The 26,691-nt window shown below is 37.5% G+C and overlaps 1 protein-coding gene across 8 annotated transcripts in view; it reads left to right on the top strand.

Annotated features, from left to right (window-relative positions):
• LOC105463999 (zinc finger protein 81) overlaps window positions 1-19,158 on the top strand; it is a 101,412-nt gene extending 82,254 nt beyond the window's left edge. For all 8 annotated transcript variants that reach the window (XM_024787350.2, XM_011711592.3, XM_071088893.1 and 5 more), the window contains one exon: window positions 138-19,158. In XM_024787350.2, the coding sequence (XP_024643118.1) occupies window positions 138-1,846 (1,709 nt within the window). In that variant the 3' untranslated portion in view covers window positions 1,847-19,158. The remainder of the gene's footprint in view (window positions 1-137) is intronic.
• The last annotated feature ends 7,533 nt before the right edge of the window (window positions 19,159-26,691 follow it).

Raw genomic sequence — 26,691 nt, 5'->3', positions numbered from 1 at the left:
ATATGTATTTCCTGTCATCATTGTCATCATGAGATTTACTGATTTCCATGTGTTCAGCTTGTATTAGCTTATGTGTACCTTTTAATCTCTTGTGGTCTATTGTTTGTGTCAATTTTACTTTTTCTTTCTCTTTTTAGATGGGAAATTTGGAATTAAGCCTTCCCAGAAAAGAATTTCTGGAAAATCTACACTTCATAGTGAAATGGAGGGTGAAGATACAAGAGATGATTCATTATACTCCATTTTAGAAGAATTGTGGCAAGATGCTGAACAGATAAAGAGATGTCAGGAAAAACAAAACAAACTTCTGAGTCACACCTCTTTCCTCAATAAGAAAATATTGAATACAGAGTGGAATTATGAATATAAAGACATTGGAAAATTTGTTCATCCAAGCCCAAACCTCATTCTTTCACAGAAAAGACCCCATAAACGTGATTCATTTGGGAAGAGTTTTAAGCATAATTTAGACTTACATATTCATAATAAAAGCAATGCAGCAAAGAACCTGGATAAAACTATTGGGCATGGTCAGGTTTTCACCCAGAGCTCTTCTTATAATCACCACGAAAATACACATACAGGAGTGAAGTTCTGTGAACGTAATCAATGTGGAAAAGTCCTCAGCCTCAAACGCTCACTCAGTCAAAATGTGAAATTTCCCATTGGAGAGAAAGCAAACACATGTACTGAATTTGAGAAGATCTTCACCCAGAGGTCAGACTTCTTTGCTCCTCAGAAAATTCATACTGTGGAAAAACCTCATGAGCTTAGCAAATGTGTAAATGTTTTTACACAGAAGCCACTACTCAGTATATATCTGAGAGTTCATAGAGATGAAAAACTCTACATATGTACTAAATGTGGGAAGGCCTTCATCCAGAATTCAGAATTAATTATGCATGAGAAAACTCATACTAGAGAGAAACCCTATAAATGCAATGAATGTGGGAAATCATTTTTCCAGGTGTCATCTCTACTCAGGCATCAGACAACTCATACTGGAGAAAAACTCTTTGAATGCGGTGAATGTGGTAAAGGCTTCTCCCTGAACTCAGCCCTCAATATACATCAGAAAATTCACACTGGAGAGAGACATCACAAATGCAGTGAGTGTGGGAAAGCCTTTACCCAAAAATCAACACTCAGGATGCATCAGAGAATTCATACAGGAGAGAGGTCCTATATCTGTACTCAATGTGGGCAGGCCTTCATCCAGAAGGCACACTTGATTGCACATCAAAGAATTCATACTGGAGAGAAGCCTTATGAATGCAGTGACTGTGGGAAATCTTTCCCTTCTAAGTCACAACTCCAGATGCATAAGCGAATTCACACAGGAGAGAAACCCTATATATGCACTGAATGTGGGAAGGCTTTCACCAACAGGTCAAATCTCAATACTCACCAGAAGTCTCATACTGGAGAAAAGTCTTATATATGTGCTGAATGTGGGAAGGCCTTCACCGACAGGTCAAATTTCAATAAACACCAGACCATTCACACTGGAGAGAAACCCTATGTTTGTGCTGATTGTGGGAGGGCCTTCATCCAGAAGTCAGAGCTGATTACACATCAGAGAATTCATACTACAGAGAAGCCTTATAAATGTCCTGACTGTGAGAAATCCTTCTCCAAGAAACCACATCTCAAAGTACACCAACGAATTCACACAGGGGAGAAACCATATATATGTGCAGAATGTGGGAAAGCCTTCACTGATAGGTCAAATTTCAATAAGCATCAGACAATTCATACTGGAGATAAACCGTATAAATGCAGTGACTGTGGAAAGGGCTTCACCCAGAAATCAGTTCTCAGTATGCATCGCAATATTCATACATGAAAGTAATCCTGTTTCTTGAAAATGAGAGCCTTATAAGGCTGACAAAGGTCAGGTCTAACTATATATTACAAAATTCATCCAAGACAGATCCTATATGAATATGTTGTATAAGGAAAAGCGTCAGGCTATCTAACTTCAGATGGAAAAAATTATTCAGAAGAAACTCTCTTAAAAATGCATTGACGGAGAGAGAATTTGCACAGCCTCATGAAATATAGTAGAAGTCATACTGAGAAAAACGTTGTCAGGAAAAGCCTTCCTATAGAAAGTATCATAAGTCAAATTGTTACCAAATTATTTATAGGAAGGATAATGCAAAATTATGTAAATGATGGTCATATTTACTGTGTTATATTAAGCAATTTAAAGTGATAACAAAATGAAAGGTAGTGCAGCAAAATAATATAACTGATTAGACCTACTGTCAGTTCTATAGGGTGTTTGTGGCAGAACACAGTGCATAACAGGAGGAATATTAAATTTTTTTTCAAATTTATGTCCATCATAAATTATGATGGACATATTTATGTCCATCAAATGTTTCTTATTGAATATGTCTATCAAATATGTTTCTTACTGAATATTTCTATCAAGTGAATCCACAATTTATAAGTCACTTTGGTTTTATATATATATACACATCTGCAGATATAATTTTATAGGGATACACAAATATAATCCTATCATTTGTACTCGTTTCCATGACTTAGTATTCTTGTTTGTTTTCATTGTGGTACAATGCAAAGTAGCCACAGATTCCTCCCATCCCAAGTAGCGTCTCTTTATCTATTACTTGACTTTGAACTTAGCCATGTGACTTTCTTTGGCCAATGGAAATTAGCAAAGAGAATCAATAAGACGCTTGAGAAGTGTGCAAAGCCTGCCTTGAAGCTTACCCTCTCTTGCTGCTCTTTCCAAACTTGAAAAATCTCAAATTGCCCTACTGGGGGGTGAGGAACCACCACATGGAGCAGTGGTGAGCCAGCCTGGCTGAGGCCCCTTAGACCAAGTAGCCTGCCAATTGTCAGAATTGGGAGTGAGGTTTTCCAAGACCTCTAGTTCCAGCTGAGCCAGCCTAGCCCAGAAGAGCCATACCAGTTATTCCAGCCAATTTACAGAATTGTGAGATAAATAAAATGAGTATAGTTTTAAGCAACATAAGTTTTGGGGGTAGTTTGTTGTACAGAAAATGCTAAGTAATATTTGAAAGTATATGTTTGGGGGAGGGGGCATAGTGGACCAAAACGTGACATGTGGCATTGGCTTTGGGTCTGAGTGGCAGGTAGAAACTGGAAAAACAGTGAGGAAAACTGTTTTTCCTCAAATAACAAAGGTTGGATAGGTGACAAGCCATGTTATTTAGTAGGGAAAAATATAGAAAAACAGTTATCACCATACTCTGTGGGAAGATAGAGAATGGACCAAACGAACTTATGGATCTGGCTAAGGAGATTTGCAGCAGAATATGAGAAGTATCAGCTTGCTTCTTTTAGCTGCATATGGTAAGATACAGAAAGAGAGAAATGAACTAAAGAAATAACTGTTTCTTTGGCAAGCAGAATTCAGAATACGGAAAAGCCAAGGATTGCTGGGTTGAAAAATAACGGTTTCACATCGCTAGTTTCTCCAGCTATCTAAATATTCTCAAGGTAGATAATAGCCTCAGGGTAAAGATCAAATCATGGTTGTATCTGTAAGACTCTTTATTACAATGTGTGAAATAGTTCAATTGGTGCTTAGGAGACCATCTCAGCTAAATTTAAGGGCTTCTAAAAATCATGACATTGTCCCATAGAAGCCTGACATACTGCTCAAAGTGGAGAGAGACCTATCTTAAAAAGAATTGCTGATGTGGCATTTGGGAAAAGGAGTAGATCCAAACCAGATTCATAGGAAACTCACAAAGTTTTTAATAGAGTTTTACTAGTAAAACCACCTCCAGGTTGGACTTCCAGGGACTGCAACAGTTCAAAATGAAAAGTGGCCTCTGGATTCCCCTCCCTAACTTCTATGAATAGGATACAAGCTGAGAAAGTTACTCAGATGCAAACATGGTCCATTTCTTATGGAAAATGAAGGACATCTCAGAGGGAAGACCCAAGAACAATATATTAAAATGGACTGGGGAGCCATCCCAGGGAGAACTGTGCCCTAATCAAGAAACATTATCTGCCCCTGGAGCCAAGGGAACTGACAACATTTGCTCTGTGGGATTTCAGAATTGTTATGGAACAGTGACTGATATGTGCCTCTTGGTCTTCCTCTTTTTGAATGGGAGTGTCTATTATAGTTATCCTGTACCTATCTCACCATTGTATATATTGGGTGTGTGTTGGGGGACATATAACTTGTCATTTAGCTCACAGGTATCTGGATCAAGAAACTGAAAAACTGTACCCAAGGAACCTCAGCCACAACTGAACCTGTTACAGAAGACTTGAGATCCTGGATTGGAACTTGATGCCACAATTTTGGATGAGAAATTTGGAGGTCCTGGAATAGGGGTGAACATATTTTGCATGGGGTGGTAATGTGAATAATTTGTGACCAGAAGACACACTGTGTTAGGTAGAAAAATGCTACAGATATCTTCATCCCTATATATGTATCCTTCTTCAGTCTTCATTTCTCTTTGTGTTTCAGTTAGGATAATTTCTGTTGATCTATCTTCAAATCCACTGATGTTTTTTCCCTTACCCTGGCTCTGTCAAGTCTACTGATAAGCCCATTGAAGGCATTCTTCAACTCAGTTATGTTTTATTTTTATTTCTAATATTTCCATTTGATTCTTACAGTTTTCATATATCTGCCAAAATTCCCCATCTTTTCATGCATGTTCATGTTTTCCACTATATCCTTTGCTTAGTCAGTTTGAGCTGCTATAATAAAGCACCATAGACTTGGTGGCTTATAAACAACAGAAATTTATTCCTCACAGTTCTGGAGCCTGGAAGTCTGAGATCAGAATCTAGCATGGTTAGGTCTTGGTGACGGCCCTCTTCAAGGTTGCAAACTGCTGACTTCTCCTTGTATTTTCCCATGTCTACAGCTAGAGAACTCTTTGGGATCCCTTTTATAAGGGCACCAATCCCATTTATGAGGTCTCCACCCACATTACCTAATTACCTCCCAAAGGCTTCATTCACCTCCTAATACCATCACATTGAGGATTAGGATTTTAACATATGAATTTTGGGGAGGATGCACACACTCAGCCCATAATATCCTCTAACATATTAATCAGTTATTTTAAACTCCCTGTCTGATAGTTCCAACTACTAGGTCAACTGAGTCTAGGTCTATTGATTGCTTTGTCTCTTGATGGTGAGTTGTCTTCTCTTGCTCTTTTGCATCTAATAATTTTTGGCTGAATGTCAGATGTTGTATGTAGCATAGTAGAAACTGAGGTAAACAGTAGTTATTCCTGGAAATAGCCATGGTTGCCCTTTTGATAGGCCATTAGCATGGGGAGATTGAATCCATCTAATCAGGAGTTGGGCTGAGTTTGTGTTTCTTTGTTGCCAGTGTTACCTTTGCTGTACCATAGACTTAAAATTCCTCTAATGTTATCTTATGCTTGAGGTAGGCACTGGTTTGCCCAGAGAATTTTTATTTTTCCCAGACCACACTTGCCTTTAGGCCTGTAGGCCTTTCCTGTGTGCCTGCATCTCAGGGAGGGTCTCGCTCCATGTTATTGCCTCTACGTTAGTAGTAGACAACTGTTATTACTTGGTTCTTGCTGACCTGGTGAGTTGGGGGCAGGGGTTTTCCTGGGCCAGCCTTGGTTTTTGTCAGGCCCCGAATCCCTGGGTCTTGAGGGTGGGATATTTTAGTGATCCTGCCCTCTTCCACTGGTAGAAGGCCTTTAATCATCTGGGCCCAGGATGATATCCTGCCTTTTTATCATGGGTGGAATTTTTTTTTTCCATTTCCCTCACTCTAGTCACAGTGAATCTTCACCTGTGTCCTGAGGGCAACAGGGTTTGCTGCACTTCTTTTAGTGGCTTAAGGATTTTGTTCTGTAGGGGAGTAGGGTTCCATTGGAGCTTTGTGCCATTTCTATATTAGCAGCAGCCCCCTTGCAGGCCTACCCCATGGAGGTAGACTTTCTCCAGTCTTCTTCCTTGCCCCCGTGTTTCTTGAGAGCACTCAGTGGATGTCTATGGAGAAGTGCCTGCAAGTAGAGACCAACTACCCTTAGGTCTACAGCTCTCATGAGTCTCCCGCACTCAGCCTTTAGCAATTCATTAAAAATTCTTGTTGAATTCTTACTGCTTATATAGTGGCCTCATCTTCCTTCCTGCTGTACCACAGATGACCGAGGAGAGGCACTTGTCTTTTATTATATTTCAAGCTAGTTGGTTGCTCTGTAATCTTAGCTCTCTGATGGGTTCAAGAAAACTTATGTTTTTGCAGATTACCCAGCTTTATTCTTGTTATAGAGATGGGAGCAGTGTTCTTTCCGGATGTCTACATGCTAGGCAGAAACTAGAAGTCTGGACAGTCTCCATTGTCTCCTACTATCCGAATATATGCCCCTTTTCAGTGTGACTTTGCCACTTCGCCCATCAAGAGGTAGAATCTATTTCTTCAACCCCTGCACCTGGGCTTGGCTATTTTGTTGGCCAATAGGACATTAACAAATATGATACAAGCAGAGACTTGAGAAGTGCCTGCACAATGAGGCTTGCCCTCTTTTGCAGCTCTTTGGAATCCTGAGCCTATGTGTGGAAAAGCCGGAACTATACTGTTGGAAAATGAGAGAGATCACATGGAGCAGTAATGGAGCAAAGACCAGCCATCCCAGTTGAGATACCCTACACCAACCAGATTTTCAAATGCCGGACATGTGAATGAAGCTACCCTAGGCATCCAGTCTTGGTCAAGGCAACTTTGGCTGGCAGTCTCTGAGATGACCCTGAATGATCCCCACCTCCTGGTATTCACACTCTTATATAATCCCCTCCTCTTGAGTTTGGACTGGAATTAGTGTCTTGGTTCTAGTGAATAGAATGAGGCAGAGGTAATGGGATGTCATACCCAAGATTAGTTACAAAAAGACTGTGGCTTCCATTTTGGGTGCTTGGTTACTCTCTCAGATGGCTCATCATAGGGGAAACTGCTGCTACATCTTGAGATAGCCCTGTGGAAAGGCCCACATGTGTGAACTTTGAAGCATATCCTCCCCTACTTGAGCCTTTAGATGAGGACCACAGCCAGATAGCTTGACTGTAAGCTAGATAGCTTGATTCATGAGAGACCTTCAGCCAGAGGCATCTTTTGAGCCACACTTGAATTCTTGACCCACAGAAACTGCAAGATAATAAATGTTTTAAGCTGCTAAATTTTAAGTAATTTGTTACACAGTAGTAGGTTAATAATACACTGGCCCAGATTAGGAAGGTTCTGCCATTCGTCCCAGCCATCCCAAACAACTACCAGAATAATGGATTAAAACGTTAATTGTTTTAAGTCACTAAGTTTTGGGTGGCATGATAACAACCCAGCAAAAAGCTAACTGATACATTCATTATTTATTGCATTTCTTCCTCCACTATTCTTCCCTAACAGAAAACCAATACTAATAAACTACTGTGAACACTTCACTTTCATGTTTTAATCTCTGCTCTGTGCTCATAATCATATGTAGACATACATATGTTCCCATGCCTGTAATCAGAAGTTATATAAGGATTGTTTCCTTTGATTTTCAAAAATCAGATCATAACATACAACCATCTCTGCAGCTTGCTTTATTATTCTTCAACAATATTTCTTTTGAACGGTTGCATGATAGTTTATGGGGTGGATATACAGTAATGTATTAAACTATTTGCATTGTTAAAACTTATTCACTCCCATTTGCAACCCTTTTTAGTCACTGGGAACAATGCTGTTAAAAATATTAAAAGATAGTTTGCATAGTGGTTAGGTAGATAGGCTCAGGAAGCCATCTGCCAGGGTTTCAATCCTCACTCTACCAATTTACTAGCTTATGTGACGTTGGGAAGGTTAGTTAACTTCTCTGTCCTGATGATTTTCATCTATAAAAGATGTACACACTAGCACCTACCATAGATTTGACTAAGAAGCATATTTCTTTCCTAGGGCTGCTATAACAAAGTACCACAATTGGGCAGCCTAAAACAGCAGAAATTGTCTCATAGTTCTTGAGACTGGAGATCTGAATCACGGTGTCAGCAGGGCCATGCTCCCTCTGAAGGTGCTAGGGAAGGAACTGTTTCATGCCTCTCTCCTAGCTTTTGAGAGCCTCAGGTGTTATTTGGCTTATAGACGCATTATTCCTATCAGATGGCTGTTTTCTCCCTGTGTTTCTTCACATCATGTTCCCTCTGCGTGTCCGGCTCTGTTTCCAAATTTCCCCTTTCATAAGGACACTAGTTATATTGGATTGGAGTTCACTTTAATGGCCCCATTTTAACTTAATTACCTCTGTACTCTATTTCCAAATAAAGTTATATTCTGAGGTTCTGGGGATTAGGATTTCCACGTATCTTTTTTTGCAGGTACACAGTTCATTAACAAGAAGTTAATGCATATTGTGTAGAGCTCTTAGAACTATGCATGGAGAGAATTTCTTAATGGGTATTAGATACACCTCACTTCCTGAGCTCGCATAGGTACCCCTACAACTCTGTGTGTTTGGGACATTGAGGTGGGATTTGAGAGCTTGTTTCCGGCATCTTAGTGTCATCCAAATAAAGAAAATGTAGGGAGTAACAGGAAAAGCAGGCGTAAGACCGAAGCTTGTGCTTTGGGTTGAGAAGGATGTATCTATAGAAGATAATGAGAAGGAGCAGCTAGAGAGGTAAAAACATACCAGGTGAGCAAGGGGCTCATAGAAACAGTGTTTTAATGGAGGACTTGTCCAAATTGGATGTCAATTCATATGAGGATGGGAAAATTGGTTCTTGATTTTGTGACACACAGGTTGTTGGCTTTGATGAATGCTATTTTGGAAGTAAACAAAGCAATTGAGCAAACTCAGAGGAATTTCTGAATTCAGGTAGTGTTACTTCACCATAAAGCAATTTTTCTCATAGAAAAATATCAAGCTGTTGGACTAGATTACACTGTTGTTTGGGTTATACTGAGAAATGAGAGTTGGCTAAAGTAGAAATTACATGAGATTTGGAAGGTCAAAGGGAAGGAGCAACTATTGCTGTGAAAGTCTTTGAGATTAGAGACAGTGAAGGACAGATGCAGAGGTACCCAGCAGGTTCCAATTTTTCCTATCTTCCACTCTATATCCAGCCCTTCTTTCCATCTTCCAGCCCTGCTGACCAACAGTAGCCCCAGGTCTACCACTAGATGCTTGGCTGCAGGCTCACAAAGGCTTCTAATGGACTTCTCCATCAGCTTCTCTTGGCAGTCCCACATCAGCAGCTAGATGTGCCTGGCTTTTCAGATTTTCCTGAAAGCTCTGATTTATCCACCTATGCTAATATCTCAAAAGGGCTGGTTTAGTGATTTCTCTAGTCTTCTAACTCCCACTTCTAAACCTTCCCCAGCTACTTCTATAAATTTTGCATGAATCCCTTATTCCATAATACTCATAGTTATTATGCTTCCCTGATTGACATATTTATACTTTCTTTGCCTGAGAATTTGGTAGATGCTGCTCTTCTAAAATTGAGTGATATTATTGAGAAGTCTTAGACAAACTTGCTCTCTTTTTTCTTGTACATAATGTGCCTTTCTGCCCTATGATTCTTTTTTTATTCTTGAAGTTAAGGATCTATGGAAGCATATGCTTTGGTCCTGATCTTTGTGTATTAATTTTACCTAAGTTATAGTGAGCCATTCCAATCATTCATTTCAGGGAAGTTTTATTTTGCTTAACATTTTTTTTCCGATCCATTTCTTCTCTTCTTCAGGGACATCAATTATGCATATGTAAGATGTCTTTGCCATCTTCTACATTCATTTTCTGCCAATCAACATTCATTTCACATCATTATTCTTTTCAGTTTTGTGTGATTGACTCTAGCCTTCTCTTCAGAGACAATTCTCCTTGAATCTCATGTTCTTCATGTTTAAACATTAACAAGCAATTTGCTCAGATTTATTTACATTCCAGGATAGTAAAGATAGAGAATGTCTCCCTCCCTGGAGATTTTCCCAGAGAAGATTTGGTTGCATTTCAGGTTAATAAAGATTATATATATATGCCCAAAGAAGAGGACAGACAATAAAACAATGTAACATTATTTCCCCCACATCTTAATTATGTATATTTTCAATCATGTAGAAATATTGAAAACACAGTACAACCTATATAACATCCATCTAGATTTAACAATTTATATGTAATTTTTCCTGAAATATCAGTGGTAAGTTATAGATATAACATATCCATAAATAATTGAGCATTCATCTCCTAAAAATAAGGACATTCTCCCACATACCTGGAATATCATCATCAGTCTAACTCTATGATATATCTAGTCCATTTCCAAATTTCTCCCATTGTCCCCAAAACATATTTTACAGTTTTAATGAGGTAGAATTCGCATACAATAAGTGGAACTTGTTTAAAGTGTACAATTTGATGAGTTTTGACATGTGTGCACCTTTCCAACCATCACTACAATACAAATAATGAACATCCATCACCCCAAAAAAGTTTCCTTATGCCTTTTTGTCATCCAGTCCTCTTTCCCCACATCCTTCCCGCATCCACAGGTAATCACGGATTTATTTTCTATTGTTATAGATTAGTTTGCATTTCCTACAATTTTATACACATGGAATAATACTATAAGCACTCTTGTTTGGCTCCTTCCATTCAGCATAATTAGTTTGAGATTCATTCATGTTGTTATATGCGTCTATGTTCATTCCTTTTTATTGCTAAGTGTTATTTCATTATATGGACATATCAGAATTTGTTTATCCATTCATGTTTTGATGGAAATTTATATTTCTAGCTTTTGGCTATTACAAATAAAACTGATGTGAACATTTGTTTACAAGTCTGTGTGGACATAGTTTTCATTTCTCTTGAGTAAATGCCTAGGAGTGAATGGCTTAGTCATATGGTAGGTATATACTTAATTATTTAAGAAATTGTCAAACTGCTTTCCAAAGTGGTTGTACTATGTTACATTTTTACCAGCAGTATGTAAGTGCTACAGTTGCTTCATTGGGTATGATTATTATTTTTAATTTTAGTCATTTAATGGGGGTGTGGTGGTATTTCACTGTGGTTTTAAGTTACACTTCCCTAATAAGTAATGCTGTCGAGCATCTTTTCTTGTGTTTATTTACCATCTGTATACCATCTTGGTTGATGTATCTTTTTAAATATTTTGCCCATTTGTAAACTCAGTTATTTGTCTTATTATTGAGTTGTAAGTGTTCTTTATATATCCTAGGTATATGTTCTTTGTTGGATGTATATTTTGCAAACAGTTTCTTCTAGGTTTGCCTTTACATTTAAATAACATAAGACCAAAAGTTTTTAATGTTAACAAGTCCAATTCATTTTTGTTTCCTTTTATAGTTCATGCTTTTTTGGTCATGGTTAAGAAATTTTTGCAAAGCTCAAGGTCATTAAGATAAAAGTTTTAAAAAGGATTTATCTTATGCCTTCTTCTAGAAGTTTTAAAATATTGGCTCTTATATTTGGTTACCTAATCCATTTTTATTTAATTTTGTATATGATGTAAATCCTTTCCAAAGATAAGGATTTAGGTTGATTTTGTTTTGCATATGGCTGTCCAGTTGTTCCAGAACCATTTGTTGAAAATGATAATGTATTGGATTGCCTTGATATTTTTATTAAAAAATTAATTGGTTGGTTCTATTTCTGATTTAGTTTTCTATTATGCCAGTACCACTACTGCCAGTACTTACACCATTACTGTAGCTTCTGTATTACTGTAGCATTACTCTTTTCTGTAGCTTCATAAGTCTTGAAGTCAGATCATGTAAATCCTCTAACTTTATTCCCCTTTTTCACAGATGTTTTGGCTATTCTGGTTTTTCTTTGAATTTCCATATAAATTTTAGAATCAACTTGTCAGTTACTATTAAAAGCCTGCTGGGATTTTGAGATTGAACTGAATTCATAGATCTATATGGAGAGAATTGACATCTTAATTACATTGTTTTCATATCCATAAACAGGATATATGGTTCCATTTATTTAGATCTTTAATTTTTCTTAGAAGTGCTTTGTGGTGGCTGGGCGCGGCGGCTCATGCCTGTAATCCCAGCACTTTGGGAGGCTGAGGTGGGCGGATCACGAGGTCAGGAGATTGAGATTCAGACCACCCTAACTAGCATGGTGAAACCCCATCTCTACTAAAAATACAAAAAAATAGCCAGGCGTTGTGGCGGGCGCCTGTAGCCCCAGCTACTCAGGAGGCTGAGGCAGAATGGTGTGAACTGGTGAGGCGGAGCTTGCAGTGAGCCGAGATTGCGCAGCTGCACTCAAGCCTGGGCGACAGAACGAGACTCCGTCTCAAAAACAACAACAACAAAAAAGAAGTTCTTTGTAGTTTTCAAGTATACAAGCCTTAGACATATCTTGTCAAATTCATCTCTAAATAATTCATATCTATGCTATTTTGAATGATACTAGTTATTTTTAATTTCAATTTCCACTATTTCTTTGCTAGTACATAGAAATATAATTCACTTTTATGTGTTGATCCTGTATACGATAACCTTGCTAAACTCACTTATTATTTCTAGTAATTTTGTAGATCCTGTAAGCTTTTCTACACAGACAATCGTGTCATCTGTGAAGTGTGATAGTTTCACTTCTCCCTTTCCATTATAGGCGCTCTTTCTTTTTTGGTCTTATTGCATTGACTAAAACCTACACTATAATGTTGAATAGAAGTGGTCAGAGTGTATATATTTGCCTTTTTCTTGATCTTCAGAAGAAAACATTTAGTCTTTCACTATTGAGTATGATATTAGCTCTATGTTTTTCATACATGATCTTTATCAGGTTGATGAAGTTGCCTCTATTCCTAGTTTGTTGATAGTTTATCAGGAATAGGTGTTAGATTTTGTCAAATGTTTTTTCTCCATCGAGATGATCATATAGTTTTTCTTTTTTAGTTTGTTAATTTTTTGAATTACATTGATTATTGATAGTTAAACAAATCTAGTATTCCTGGAATTAAACTCTTCTTGGTCATGATGTACTACCATTTTTATATTTCACTAGATTCACTTTGCTAAAAATTTTAAGAACTTTTGCATATATGTTTATGTGGGATACTGGTCTATAGTTTTCTTTTCTTGTACTTTCTTTGTCCACTTTTGGTATCAGGGTAATGCTGGGCTCACAGAATGAATTGGGAAGTGGTACCTCCTCTGAAAGAGTTAGTGTGGAAATGGTATTATGCCTCCTTTTAATGTTTGATACAATTTTCCAGTGAAGTCATTTGGTCCTAGGATTCTTTTGTGAAAAGGCTTTTAACTACAAATTCAATTTCCTTAATAGTTAGGAAACTATTCAGGTTGTCATATTCTTCTTCATTAAGCTTTGTTTGTATATTTCAAAGAACTTGTCTATTTTACATAAGTTGTCTAATTTAGGAACATGAAGTTGTTTGTCACATCCCCTTTTTATCTGTAGAATTGGAAGTGATGTCTCTTCTCTCATTCTTGATATCAGTAATTTGTGTCTTCTCTTTTTCTCTCCTTATCAGTCTGGCTAGCAGTTTCTCAATTTTATTGATTTTCTCAAGAAGCTTTTAGTGTCCTTGATTTTCTCTATTGTTTTTCTATTTTGGACTTTATTGATTTATGTTCTTTATTATTTCCTTTTTCTGCTTATTTGACTTAAATATGCTCATTTTTGGCCAGACGTGGTGGCTCACGCCTGTAATTCCAACATTTTGGGAGGCCGAGGTGGGTGGATCATTTGAGGTCAGGAGTTCAAGACCAGCTGGGGCAACATGGTGAGACCCTGTCTTACTAAAAATACAAAAATTAGCCAGGCATGGTGGCGCATGCCTGTAATCCCAGCTACTCGGGAGGCTGAGGCAAGAGAATTGCTTGAACCCGGGAGGCGGAGGTTGCACTGAGCCGAGATCACACCACTGCACTCCAGCCTGGGTGACATAGTGAGACTCCGTCTCAGAAAAAAAAAAAAAAAAGTGCTCATTTTCTAGTTTCTATGGTTGAAGCTGCAGCCACTGGTTTGAGATTTTCCTTCTTTTGTAGTATAAAATTTTAGTGATATAAATTATCCTCTAAGCGCTCATTTAGTAGCAACTCATGTACTTCGATGTTTTTACACTTTTACATTGATACTATATTGTAATGATATTTTTACATTGTTTTTACATTTTGATTCATTGAAAATACTTCCTAACTTACCTTAGGATTTCTTCTTTGTCCCATAGGTTATTTAGAAGTATATTATTCAGTATGCAAATATTTGAGTGTTTTTTATTTATCTTTCCCTATGATTTATAATTTGATTCCATTGTGGTCAGAGAACATACTTTATAGGACTTGGATACTTACACATTAACTGAGATTTCCTCTATGGCCCTGAATATGGTCTGTATTGTTAAAAAGTTCCATGCATACTTATAAAGAATATGTATTCTACTATCATTGTATGACATGATCGATAAATGTGAATTAAGTCAAGATTTTTGATAGTGTGGTTCAAGCCTTCTATAGACTTACAGATTTTCCTATACAGTAGTCCCCCTCTTATCCACGGGGGATATGTTTCAAGACTCCGAGTGGATGCCTGAAACCATGGATAGTACTGAACCCTATATACTATGCTTTTCTGATCTGATAACCAAGATGGCTACTAAGTGACTAGCAAGTGGATAGCATATTCAGCATGGAGATGCTGGAAAAATGGAGGATTCACTCCCAGGCAGGACAGAGTGGGACGGTGTAAGATTTTATCATGCTACTCAGAACTGTGCACAACTTAAAACTTACGAATTTTTAATTTCTGGAAATTTCCCTTAAAACTTACAAATTTTTAATTTCTGGAAATTTCCCTTTGATATTTTTTGACTGCAATTGACTGTGGGTAACTGAAACTGTGGAAAGCAAAATTGCAGATAAGAGGGGACTACTGTATTTATTCTATCAATTATTGAGGTAGAGTTATTGAAATCTCTAACTAAAATTATATTTTTTCTATTTCTCCTTTTAGTTATACTAGTTTATACTTTGTCTATTTTGAAGCTCTGTTATTGAGTACACAAGCATTTAGGATTGTGAAGTCCTCTTGTTAAGTAGACACTTTTATCACTATGGAATGACACTATTCTGGTAAAATTCTTGCATTACAATAGCCACTCCATTTTTCTTTTTCTCAGTTTTAGCAAGTATGTATTTTTCCACTACCTATCTACATATCTTCTTATTTTAAAATGATTTTATACTTACAGAAGATTTATAAAGGTAACAGAGTGTTCCCATATACCTATCAGTCATCTTCCCCTAATGTTAACATTATACAAAATCCTGATAGATTTTCTCAAAATTAATAATAGTATTAATTAAACTACATACTTCATTGAGATTTCCCTTGTTATTTTATTACTGACTGTGAGTTTGGAGGTCCCAAAGACTACCTTCAGATTCAATAATTCACTAGAAGGACTCAGAACTCTGAAAAGCCACTATACTGACAGTTACAGTTCATTACAATGAAAGGATACACACTGAAATCAACAAGGGCTTCGAAGAGGCACATCAGGCAGAGTCAAGAGAGACCAGGCATAGAGTTTCTAGTTGTACTCTCCCAGTAGAGTAATGCAGATAGCACTTATTTCTACCAGCAATGATGTGTGACAATACATATGGAATATTGCCAACCAGGCAGATTACCTGAGCCATGTCTAGAGTTTTTATTGGGAGTTGGTTACATAGACATGACTGAGTGCCTGCATTGCTGACCTTAATTCTCCAGATCCTCCAGAGGTTAAGTGATACTGCATGGCTGAAGACCCCAGGTAACCAAGGATATTCTTATCAAGCAGGACATTCCAAGGGCTTAGAGGTTACCTCCTAGGAGCCAGGAACAAAAAGCCAAAACTTCTTTGAGCAAGATTAATCCTTTACTGCATACTGACCCTTTTCTGTTCCAGGATCCAATCCAGGATACCACATTGCACTTAGTTGTCATGTTTCCCTAGTCTCTTCCAATCTGAGACAGCTCTTGGTCTTTCTCTGTCTTTCATGACCTTGATGCTTTTGTGGAATAGTCATGAATATTGTAGAATGTTCCTCAATTTTGTTTTGTCTGATTTTTTTTATCATGAGCAGATTGAGGTTATGAATTTGAGGGATGGATATCACCAAATCTTGGTCCCTTTTTAATGAATTATTTCAGGAAACAGATGATATCAACATGATTTATTACTAGTGATGTTCATCTTGATCACTTTGTTGTGGTGTTGTCTCCTGAGTTTTTCTGTTGCAAAGTTATTATTTTTCCTCTTTCCATACTTTTCATTAGAAGTGAGCCAAAGTCCCACTCATACTAAAGGGGAGTGGCATTAAGCTCCACCTTCTGGACAGAGGGGTATCAAAGACTTTGTGGTCATATCTTAAAACTACCACAGGGGAATTGCTTTGATGTCACACAGATAATCTGTTTCTTCTTAAAGTTTTGCCCAGTAATTTCAGCATTCATCAGTGAATTGTGCCTTCAGCAACTACTGTTTTTCTAATAGTGATTTTCTGTTTCCTTCATTGCTTTCACAATTGTTAATTGGGATTCTTCTGTAAGGAAGATACATCCTGTCTCCCCTGCCTATTTGTTTATTCAGTCATTTACTTATGTCAGTACGGATGAAGGGACATTTATTTTATTCTTTGTGTTATAATCGAATACTACATTATTAATTATGTGGCACAAATTGTTACAGGTTTGGCTATTGTTAGATCTTTCAGGTTGGTTCCTGTGTTCCTTGTACATGACCCCATCCTTTTATTGGTAGTTGAGGGGCACTTTATTACTTCCTGGAACTATAAGGTGGTCCAGGCTCATCTTGTATTTTCCTTGTCCAAGACAAAGAATCTGCTATTTATTTCTCCAAGGAGATGTGGTTCCTTTTGCTGGAAAATGGCATTTGGAAATCAAGCTCTTAAGATTAGGTGTGTTCATTGTTACTGGTGTGTCACTGCTAGGAGTGTCACAGAGCTAGGAAATTCATGTATGTATTCTAATCCGTGTGTGCACATATACCTATTTTTATTTCTTTAGCTATTTATCTGTATACATTTAAACATAAACATAGCTGGGTGCCGTGGCTCATGCCTGTAATCCCAGCACTTTGGGAGGCCAAGGTGGGCAGATCACCTGAGGTCAGTTGTTAGAGACCAGCCTGGCCAACATGGTGAAACCCCATCGCTACTAAAAATACAAAAATTAGCCGGGCATGGTGGCAGCTGCCTGTAATCCCAGCTACTCGGGAGGCTGAGGCAGGAGAATTGCCTGAACCCAGGAGGCAGAGGTTGCAGTGAGCCAAAATCTTGCCACTGCACTCTAGCCTGGGTGACAGAGTGAGACTCCATCTCAAAAAAACTAACTAACCAAATAAATAAATAAGAACATAAGTTCATACTGACATCTCCAACTCAAACCCAGCACTACAGGGTTCCTTCTAGCCTTCTCCCTGCCCTTGCTTATTTGTACTTCTTTCTCCATAAGTCAGGAAAGAAAGACAGTTGACTACATTTGTGTTGGCCTATTTGGGGGTTCTCTCTTCTGTTCTTTTGATCTTTATTTCTGGCTTTTTGTCAATACCACACTGTCTTCATTACTGTAGCTCTACAGTGAGTCTTGAAATTGGGTAGTTCGAGTTCTCCAACTTTGTTTTCTTTTTTCAGAATTGTTTTGGCTATTCTTGCTCCTTTATTTTATCATGTTAATTTTAAAATCAGCTTGTTGGTACCTCAAAAGGGCTTTCTGGGAATGTGATTGAGATTATGTTGCATCTATAGATCAAATTATGGAGAACTGCTATTTCAACTATATTGAGTCTAACAATTCATGAGCATGGTCTGTCTTTCCATTTATTTAGATCAGGGGTGTCCAATCTTTTGGCTTCCCTGGGCCACATTGGAAGAATTGTACTGGGCCACACATAAAATACACTAACAATAATGATAGCTGATGAGCTAAAAAAAAAAACAAATCACAAAAACATCTCACAATGTTTTAAGAAAGTTTACGAATTTGTGTTGGGCCACATTCAAAGCCATCCTGGGCTACATGTGGCCCACAGGCTGTGGGTTGGACAAGCTTAATTTAGATGATCTTTTATTTTTCTTTAAAAATTTTTTCAGCATATAGATCTCACACATATTTACGTATATACACACACACCCCTAAGTACTTCATTTTTGGCAATATTGTAGATGTTTCAAAATTTCAAATTCTGATTGTTCATAGATAGTACATAGCATACAACTGACTTTTGTATATGACAATGTATCCTGTAACCTTCCTAGCTCACTTACTAGTTCTGGGTAATTTTTTTGTGGATTTGTACTATTTTCTACATAGACAATAATGTCTGGAAATAGAGTTATATTTCTTCTTTTCCAATCTGAATGCTTTTTATTTCTTTTCCTTATCTTATTGCACTATCTAGAACTTGTAGCATAATGTTGAATAAGAATGATCAAAGAGGACACCTTTGCCTTGCTTCTGATCTTAGGAAGAATGCATGCCATTTCTCTTCATTCAGTATGATGTAACTTGTAGGTTTTTGTAGATGCCACTTATTGGGTTAAATAATTTTCATTCTATTCCTAGTTTGCTATGAGTTTTTAAAAATCACAAACGGATATTCAGTTTTGTCAAATCCTTTCTCTGCATCTACTGAGAAAATTATATGATTTGTCATATTTAGTCTGTTAATATGGTGAACTACAATGACTGATTTTCAAATGTTGAAACAGCCTTGCATTCCTGGCATGAACCCCTCTGTTGTGGCATGTTTTTATATCTATATATAAAATCATATTTCCATATATCTATATATATAACAAATATCTTGGTGAAGATTTTTATGTCATACTCATGAGGGATATTGGTCTGCAGTTTTTTTCTGTCATATCTTTTTCTGGTTGTGGTATTTGGGCAATGTTGGCCTAATAAAATGAATTGGGAAGTGTTCCCTCTTCTTTTTTCTGGAAGCATTTATGTATTGTGAAATGTTGGCAAGGATGTGGAGAAATTGGAACTCTCATGCGTTGTTTATGGAAATGTAAAATGGTACCGCCTCTGAGGAAACAGTTCGGTGGTTCCTCAATAAATTAAATGTGTAGAATTATCATATGACCCATTAATTCTACTCCTAGGTATATACCCAAAATACAGATTCTCGTTGACTTATGATGGGGTTATGTCCCGATAAACCCACTATAAGTTGAACTATCACAAGTCAAAAATGCATTTAAACATTCTAACCTACTGAACGTCACAGCTTAGCCCAGCCTACCTTAAATATGCTCAGAACACTCACATTAGCCTACAGTTGGGCAAAATTATCTGGCAACACAGAACACAATAGAGTATTGGTTGTATATGTTGGGTTATTGTAAACCACAAAAATAACCAAATTTCTTTGTCAATTGTGTTTCTAATTGTATCCAAACTGGACATTTTGTTATTTACAGACAATTGTTATTTTGTTTTAATTCTCTTCAAAACATAGTTTATATTCAAGCTGTGGGACTTTAACAAGTACTCTCAAATGCAGATTTCCAACAACAACACACACACACACAAAGTACAGAACTCATAAAATGCTAAAATGTTTATAAATATCAAGCAAAACGAAAGTTAATAAAATGGACTATAATAAAAAACAAAAACAAGTTTTTACCTTTTGCTTAGAACACTGCTAATCCTTATTTTACTTTTTGAAGTCAAGAAAACTTGTCTTGAGCTAGCTACAGCCTTTAACAACTAAGTAAATTATACTCTTGTAAATAGGATTTAAAGTGTGTTTCTCTCTACCTAGTTCCTCTAGAATTTGAAAACTAGTTATAAGTATTCTTAAATGACAATATAGTTGTTTGCATCAGTGCAATAAGAATCTGTTTTCTTTTGTAACAGAACACAATTGGAAAAACTGGTTATTTTACCAAGGCTTTGACCGGAATGGTGTGTTCTCCTTTAACTTATGGATCCAATAAAGCCCTTGGAAAACTGGCCTCATATTTTGTGTACACGGTCCCTGTACAGGGTTTCTGATCTGTAGTAAGTAAAGAATGTCACTTCCTAACAGGCCAGGAACCCCAAGTTATCTTCTTAAAACCTCAAGAGAAAAGGAATTTGCCCACCTCATAGGTATTTGATTGTACAAATCCATGGCTGGGCTCGCTTTAAAAAGTCTTATCCCAAATTCCTTCTATGGAACAAAGTTCCATCAAAGCCAATTTAAAAGGCCTATGTAGCAAATAATTATTCGTGCTGCACTGTATACAAATAATTAAGCCAAGTATAATAAAGCAAACCAGTCCTACCATAATTTGTCTTTTAATAAAAATGGGAAACTGGAGAATGAAAATTGTTTCAAAAACTGTAGCACACCTGTTGTTAAATTCTAGCCTTGCCTAATGTTCAATTTTTATCATTTGCTACAGTTTAAATTATATCTGTTACAAAAACCAACTCCTGGTTATATCACATTCAAGTCAAAGCCTAAAAAGCTAAGGAAGCAACCCCTAACAGCCCAGAGAAACATCCTAAATATCAATGTAAAGAAATAAGAAATCTTAAGCTGAAAATCATAAAAAATAAGTAACTGAGTGAGAATTACTCATCTTACTCAGTCTCACCCCTACTTTCTACGTCTCCTTTTAAGCCAAATATTAAAACCTTTTTAATGTAAATTATTTACTATGCTCCCCCGTTGTGGGAATTGCTTTACTCACTCTACTATTTGCAGTAGGACTATATGCTGTAGCACCATCAGGGTGGAATATCAGAAAATCTCAATTACTGTAGCATTTTGCTTAATTATTAGCCTCATAGCAGGAATAACAGTTACTAACAAAAAATAACACATGGGCCTTTCCAAACATGTGAATCTGCCTCTCATTGGGTGAGGAATGTTTCTATCTTAGCCAGTTGGGCCTAGTAAAACATGCTGTTGAAAAACTAAAAATAATAATAAAAAAGGAGGAGCTAAAGAGCTAAGGAAATACCAAAATAACCAAATAAATTATTGGTTTAAAAACAAAATCATAGCATGGGTCAACCCATTCTTGGGCCCTCTCCTAATAATATGCCTGGGACTAATGTTCTTGCCCTGCCTAAGTAACATTTTTCAAATATTTTTAACTGACAAGATCTGGCCATCTCACAGGCAAGTACCCAAAAACATCTACAGATGGTGTTGCTCCAGCAGTCAATCCGAGACCAAGAAACTCTCCACACACCCCCTCCCCCGCTCAACAGGAAGTAGCCAGAAAGAACACATCACCTGTCGTCCTTTTATAACTATAGGGTCTGCAGTGACAGAGCAGGAGCACCATCATCTCAGGCAAACACCACCACTTTAAGTTCCAGCTCCCTTTCTAGCCTCATGCATTTCAAGGAAATCACTTCTCTTCTAACTACAAGCAACCAGAAAACAGCAGACAGTAAAACACAGATAAGACAGCTCAGGCACTGAGCGGGGGTGGGGACAGGGTGGGGGGTTGAGCTGGGGAGTCTCTTGGGTAACTGCCAAACTTTACCCTCATACAATGTGGGCCTTAATAAGCACATTCCTTTCCCTTCGGGTGCATTAAGATAGGGAAGCTAAAAGCAGACTCTCTTGGGGTGTCAGGGGGGGATGCCTGCAGCTGCAGGAAGATGTATGGGAACAGACACACAACTCTCCCTCCCAGGTAAGCCCAACAAAGAGACACAAAAGCAGTCCAAGCCTCTGATAAACTCTCCTGCCCTGAATCCTTAAAAACTCTTACCCCTCTCAGGTGTATTTCTCTAAAATGAACCTGTCTTTGACTGTCAAGCCACCTTTCATGTTTCTTTCCTCTTTCTTTAATTCTTACAGTATACCCTTGTGAACACAGTGGCTCACTGCCACTGCCCAGCATCGTGAGAGACTATCATACCACTTTCTACTCAGTGTGTCATGTTTACACCATTGTAAAATTGAAACGTTGTAAGTTGGGGACCATCTGTAATTGAAAACAGGTGTTCAAAGAAAAACTTGTACACTTGCATTTGTAGAAGCACTAGTCACAATAACCAAAAGATAGAAATTTCCCAGTGTCCATCAACCAATATATAAACAAAATGTAGTATATCTATACAATGGAATATTATTCAGTTATAAAAAGGATTGTGTCATTAATATGTGCCATGATATGGATAAACTTTAAAACTATGCTAAGTGAAAGAACCCAAACACAGAAGGCCACAGTATTTTATGATTTAATTTATATGGAATATCCAGAATAGGCAAATCTGTAGAGACAGAAAGCAGTAGTGGTTGCCAAGGGTTGAGGTGAGAGGGGAGTGGGAAGTGATTGCTTAGTGGGTATAGAGTTTCCTTTTTGTAGTGATGAAAATGTTCTGGAATTAGAAAGTGATGATAGTTGCTCAAATTTGTGAATATACCAAATGCTACTGAATTATACACCTTAAAATGGTTAGCATGGTGAATTTTATATGTATATTTTTGACCACAATAAAAAATGGATCATAGATCTAAATGTAAAATAAAAGTATAAAACTTCTAGAAGAAAACAAGGAAGAAAACCTCATGATCTTGGGTTTGCAAAGATTTCTTAGATATGACATGGAAAAGCACAATCATTAAAAAGTATTGATAAATTGGATTTTTAAATAAAAACCCTGTGCTATATTAAAAGAAAACAAGCCAAAGACTAGGGTAAAATAATTGCAACACATATATCTGACTCATATTAAGAATATATAGATCAGGCATGGTGGCTCATGCCTTTAATCGCAGCACTTTGGGAGGTCAAGGCAGGAGGACTGCTTGAGCCAGGAGTTTGAGACCAGCCTGGGCAACACAGTGAGACCTCATCTCTATAAGAATAAAAAACTAGTCAGGCACTGTGGTGCATTTCTGTAGTCCCAACTACTGGAGAGGCTGAGGCAAGCGGATCTCCTTGAGCCTAGGAGATCGAGGATACAGTGAACTATGAATGTGCCACTGCATCCAGCATAGGCAACACAGCAAGACCCTGTCTGAAAAAAATATGTAAAACAACTCTCAAGATGCTATAAGTAAACAACCCATAAAAATGGGCAAAAATCTTGAGCAGATGCTTTACCAAAAAAAATGACAAATAAGCACATGAAAATGTGTTCAACATTATCTGTCATTAGGGGAATGCAAACTAAAACCACAATGAAATACCCCTACACACCTCTTAGAATGGCTAAAATGAGAAAGTCTGACCATACCAAGTGCTTCAAAGGATGTGGGCCAAGTGGAGCTCTTATACATTACACAGTTTCATATAAAATTAATCATACCACTCAGCAATCCCATTTTTAGGTATTCCACCCAAGATAAATAAAAACTTATATATGCACTAAAACCTGTGCATGAATGTTTTAAGCAGTCTCACTCACAATTGTCAACCTGGAAAGAACTCATACACCCTTCAACTAATGTATCATGACTGTGGTGATGGCTCCATGCATTTGTCAAAACTTATAGAAATGTATACCACAAGAAGCAGATTTTACTATATGTAAAAATTTTAGGAAGGATTTGGGGGGAACCCAAAGTGGAACACAAACTTTAAAAAATGAACACAACTATCTTTGGCTGGGCACAGTAGCTTGCACCTGTAATCCCAGCACTTTGGGAGGCCGAGGCAAGCAAATCACTTGAGGTCAGGGGTTCAAGACCAGCCTGGCCCACATGGTGAAACCCCATCTCTAAATACAAAAATTAGCCGGGCATGGTGGCGCATGCCTGTAGTCCCAGCTACTCGGGAGGCTGAGATGGGAGAATAGCTTGAACCTGGGAGGCAGAAGTTGCAGTGAGCTGAGATCATGCCACTGCACTGCAGCCTGGGTGACAGAAAAAGACTCCATCTCAAAAAAAAAAAAAAAAAGAAAAATCTTATAAATTAATAACATTATACTGAAGGGCATAGAGCAGAAAAGACAGAAATACATAACTTAGAAATAATATTTTTACTGGATACTGTAAGGATATAGACAAAAATAAGTGAACACAAATACTATTTTCTAGTTAGTAAATTTGTTGTTCCCAGGGGTATGAGTTAGCAATTCTGAAAGTTCTTTATGTTAATACTAGAGTTGAACAAATAAGTAAATATATCATAGTTAGTGAGAGCTAGATTTCTCAGTGTTATAATTAAGGAAATGAGAAAGGCTAGAATGAATCCTGTGGTGTTGGATTGGAATCAGAGGCGGAGAGAGACAGAGAGAGAGAGAGACAGAGAGAGAGAGAGAGACAGAGAGAGAGAGAGAATGAGAATGAATATATGTGCATGCATAGGTTACTATATATACATATATTTCCAAGCTTTCAAGTTAGCTGAGAGGGTCTGGAAGCAATAATAACTCAGTACCAATGAGCATATATAGCAGTCAGATCTTTGTTTCTAAATACCATTCTCTAATAAAAGGAACCAGGGTTCCATGAAAAAGTAGTTGAATTGGAGCACCTTGTAGTCTGAGAAGGTAATGAAGCGCTTTTTAAAAAAGATGGAGGCATATCAAAAGAGCACCATAAACTAAACGGAAAGAGCTTGCAGTGGCCAAAGCTGGAATAATTTGAGACAGAAAATAAATAATGATAGATTACAATCCATAGATTAAAATAAATATGTGTGAGTCTAAATTGTTATAAATAAATAATTGAATAAATAAATAAATGGGGGTAAGAGGGACAACTCTTCCTTACTGAATAATTCTAATTAACAAATGTAGAAAGAGTGAGGGAAGTAGAAAATTGCTATTAGAATACTACAGTAATAATTGTTGCAGGGAAGATCCACCTATGAGTGCTAAAATTAGTGGGTAAAACCTTGATGAGAAAGTGTATTTGCATAGTTTCAAAGTACCTTCCCAAGATATTTATTAATTACAAAGGAAAAAATAGTAACTGTATGGTGAAGGAACCTAGTAGATACCACTGGGTTAATCAAGTGATCTAAGTTAATATCGCCAGTAAGATGATGTAGCCATTATGTGACCACTGATATAATGCACTGAGAAGGACACATTGCTTCTGTAGTATTCTTGCCAAAAATGTGTAACCTCAATCTAATAATAAGAAGACAGGCCGGGCGTGGTGGCTCACACCTGTAATCCCAGCACTTTAGGAGGCCGAGAAGGGTGGATCATCTGAGGTCAGGAGTTCAAGACCAGCATGGCTAACATGGTGAAAACCCATCTCTACTAAAAATACAATAATTAGGTGGGTGTAGTGGTGTGCACCTGTAACCCCAGCTACTCTGGAGGCTGAAGCAGGAGAATCGCTTGAACCCAGGAGGCAGAGGTTGCAGTGAGCCGAGATCGCACCATTGCACTCCAGCCTGGGCGACAAGAGCAAAACTCAGTCTCAAAAAAAAAAAAAAAAAAGACATAAGATAAACTCAAATTACAGGACATTCTGCAAAACAGCTGACCAGTACTCTTCAAAAGTGTCAAGGTCATGAAAGATAAAGAAAGAGGAAGGGCCTGCCACAGATTGGTGGAGACTAAAGTGACATGAAAACTAAATTCCATGTGGTATCTTGAATTGGATCCTGGATCTGAATAAGGGCATTAGTGGAAGAACTGGTGAAGTAGGAATAAAGTGTGTAAGTCAGTTAATAATATTGTTCTAATGTCAATTTCTACTTTTTATCATTACATCACAGTTATGAAACATGTTAACATGAAGGGAAACTTGGTGAAGGGAATATAAGAACTCTGTACTATTTCTTCAACTTTTCTGTAAGTCTGAAAGTATTTAAAAATAAACAGTTAAATAAAAGTTCATGAATGATCATGATTTAAGAAATCTAGGTGTGGAATTGTTGGTCATATGGTAAGTATATGCTTAACTTTACAAGAAACTGTTGAACTATTGAACTGTTGACCTTTACAAGAAACTGCTGAACCGAGGTGGTTATACCATTTCATACTCCCACCAGGAATTTATGGGAGTTCTAGTTGCTGTACATCTTCACCAACATGTGGTAGATTAATGTGTATTAATGGTAGTCAGCTTCTAAGATGGCCACAATGATACCCATCTCCTCATATTCACTCTCTTGTGTAATCCCTTCTCCTGAGTATAGACTGGACTTACTGATTAACTTTCAATGAAGAGAATACAGCAAAGATTAAGTTATGAAAAGATTGTGGCTTCTGTCTTGGGTACTCTCTCTAGCTTGGATGACTTGCACTGGCAAAAGAAAGATCCCATGTTTTGAATAGCCCTATTAAGAGGCCCACGTGGTATAGCAAGGACCAAGGTCCTTAGTTCATCAGCCCACAGAGAATTGAGGCCCTCCATTCAGGACCCATGTGAATGAGCTTAAAAGTGTCTCCTCCAGGTCCAGTCAATTGTTCAGATGACTGTATCCCCAGGTGACATCTTGACTGCAGTCTCGTGAGAGACCTTGAGTCAGAAGCACCCAGCCATACCACTCACAGATTCGTAACCCACAGAAACTGTGACATAATTACTATTTGTTATTTTAAACTGCTAAGTTTTGGGGTAATTTGTTACTCAGTGAAACCACACTGAGATATTATCCTTTACCTATAACGTTGGCAAAAAACAAACAAACAAACAAAAACACACAGTTTATGAGAGAGGGGGGCACATGCAGTCTCATACAGT

This window comes from Macaca nemestrina, chromosome X (assembly GCF_043159975.1).
Source record: "Macaca nemestrina isolate mMacNem1 chromosome X, mMacNem.hap1, whole genome shotgun sequence".
Lineage (NCBI taxonomy): Eukaryota > Metazoa > Chordata > Mammalia > Primates > Cercopithecidae > Macaca > Macaca nemestrina.
This window is presented reverse-complemented; position numbering and strand designations above follow the sequence as displayed.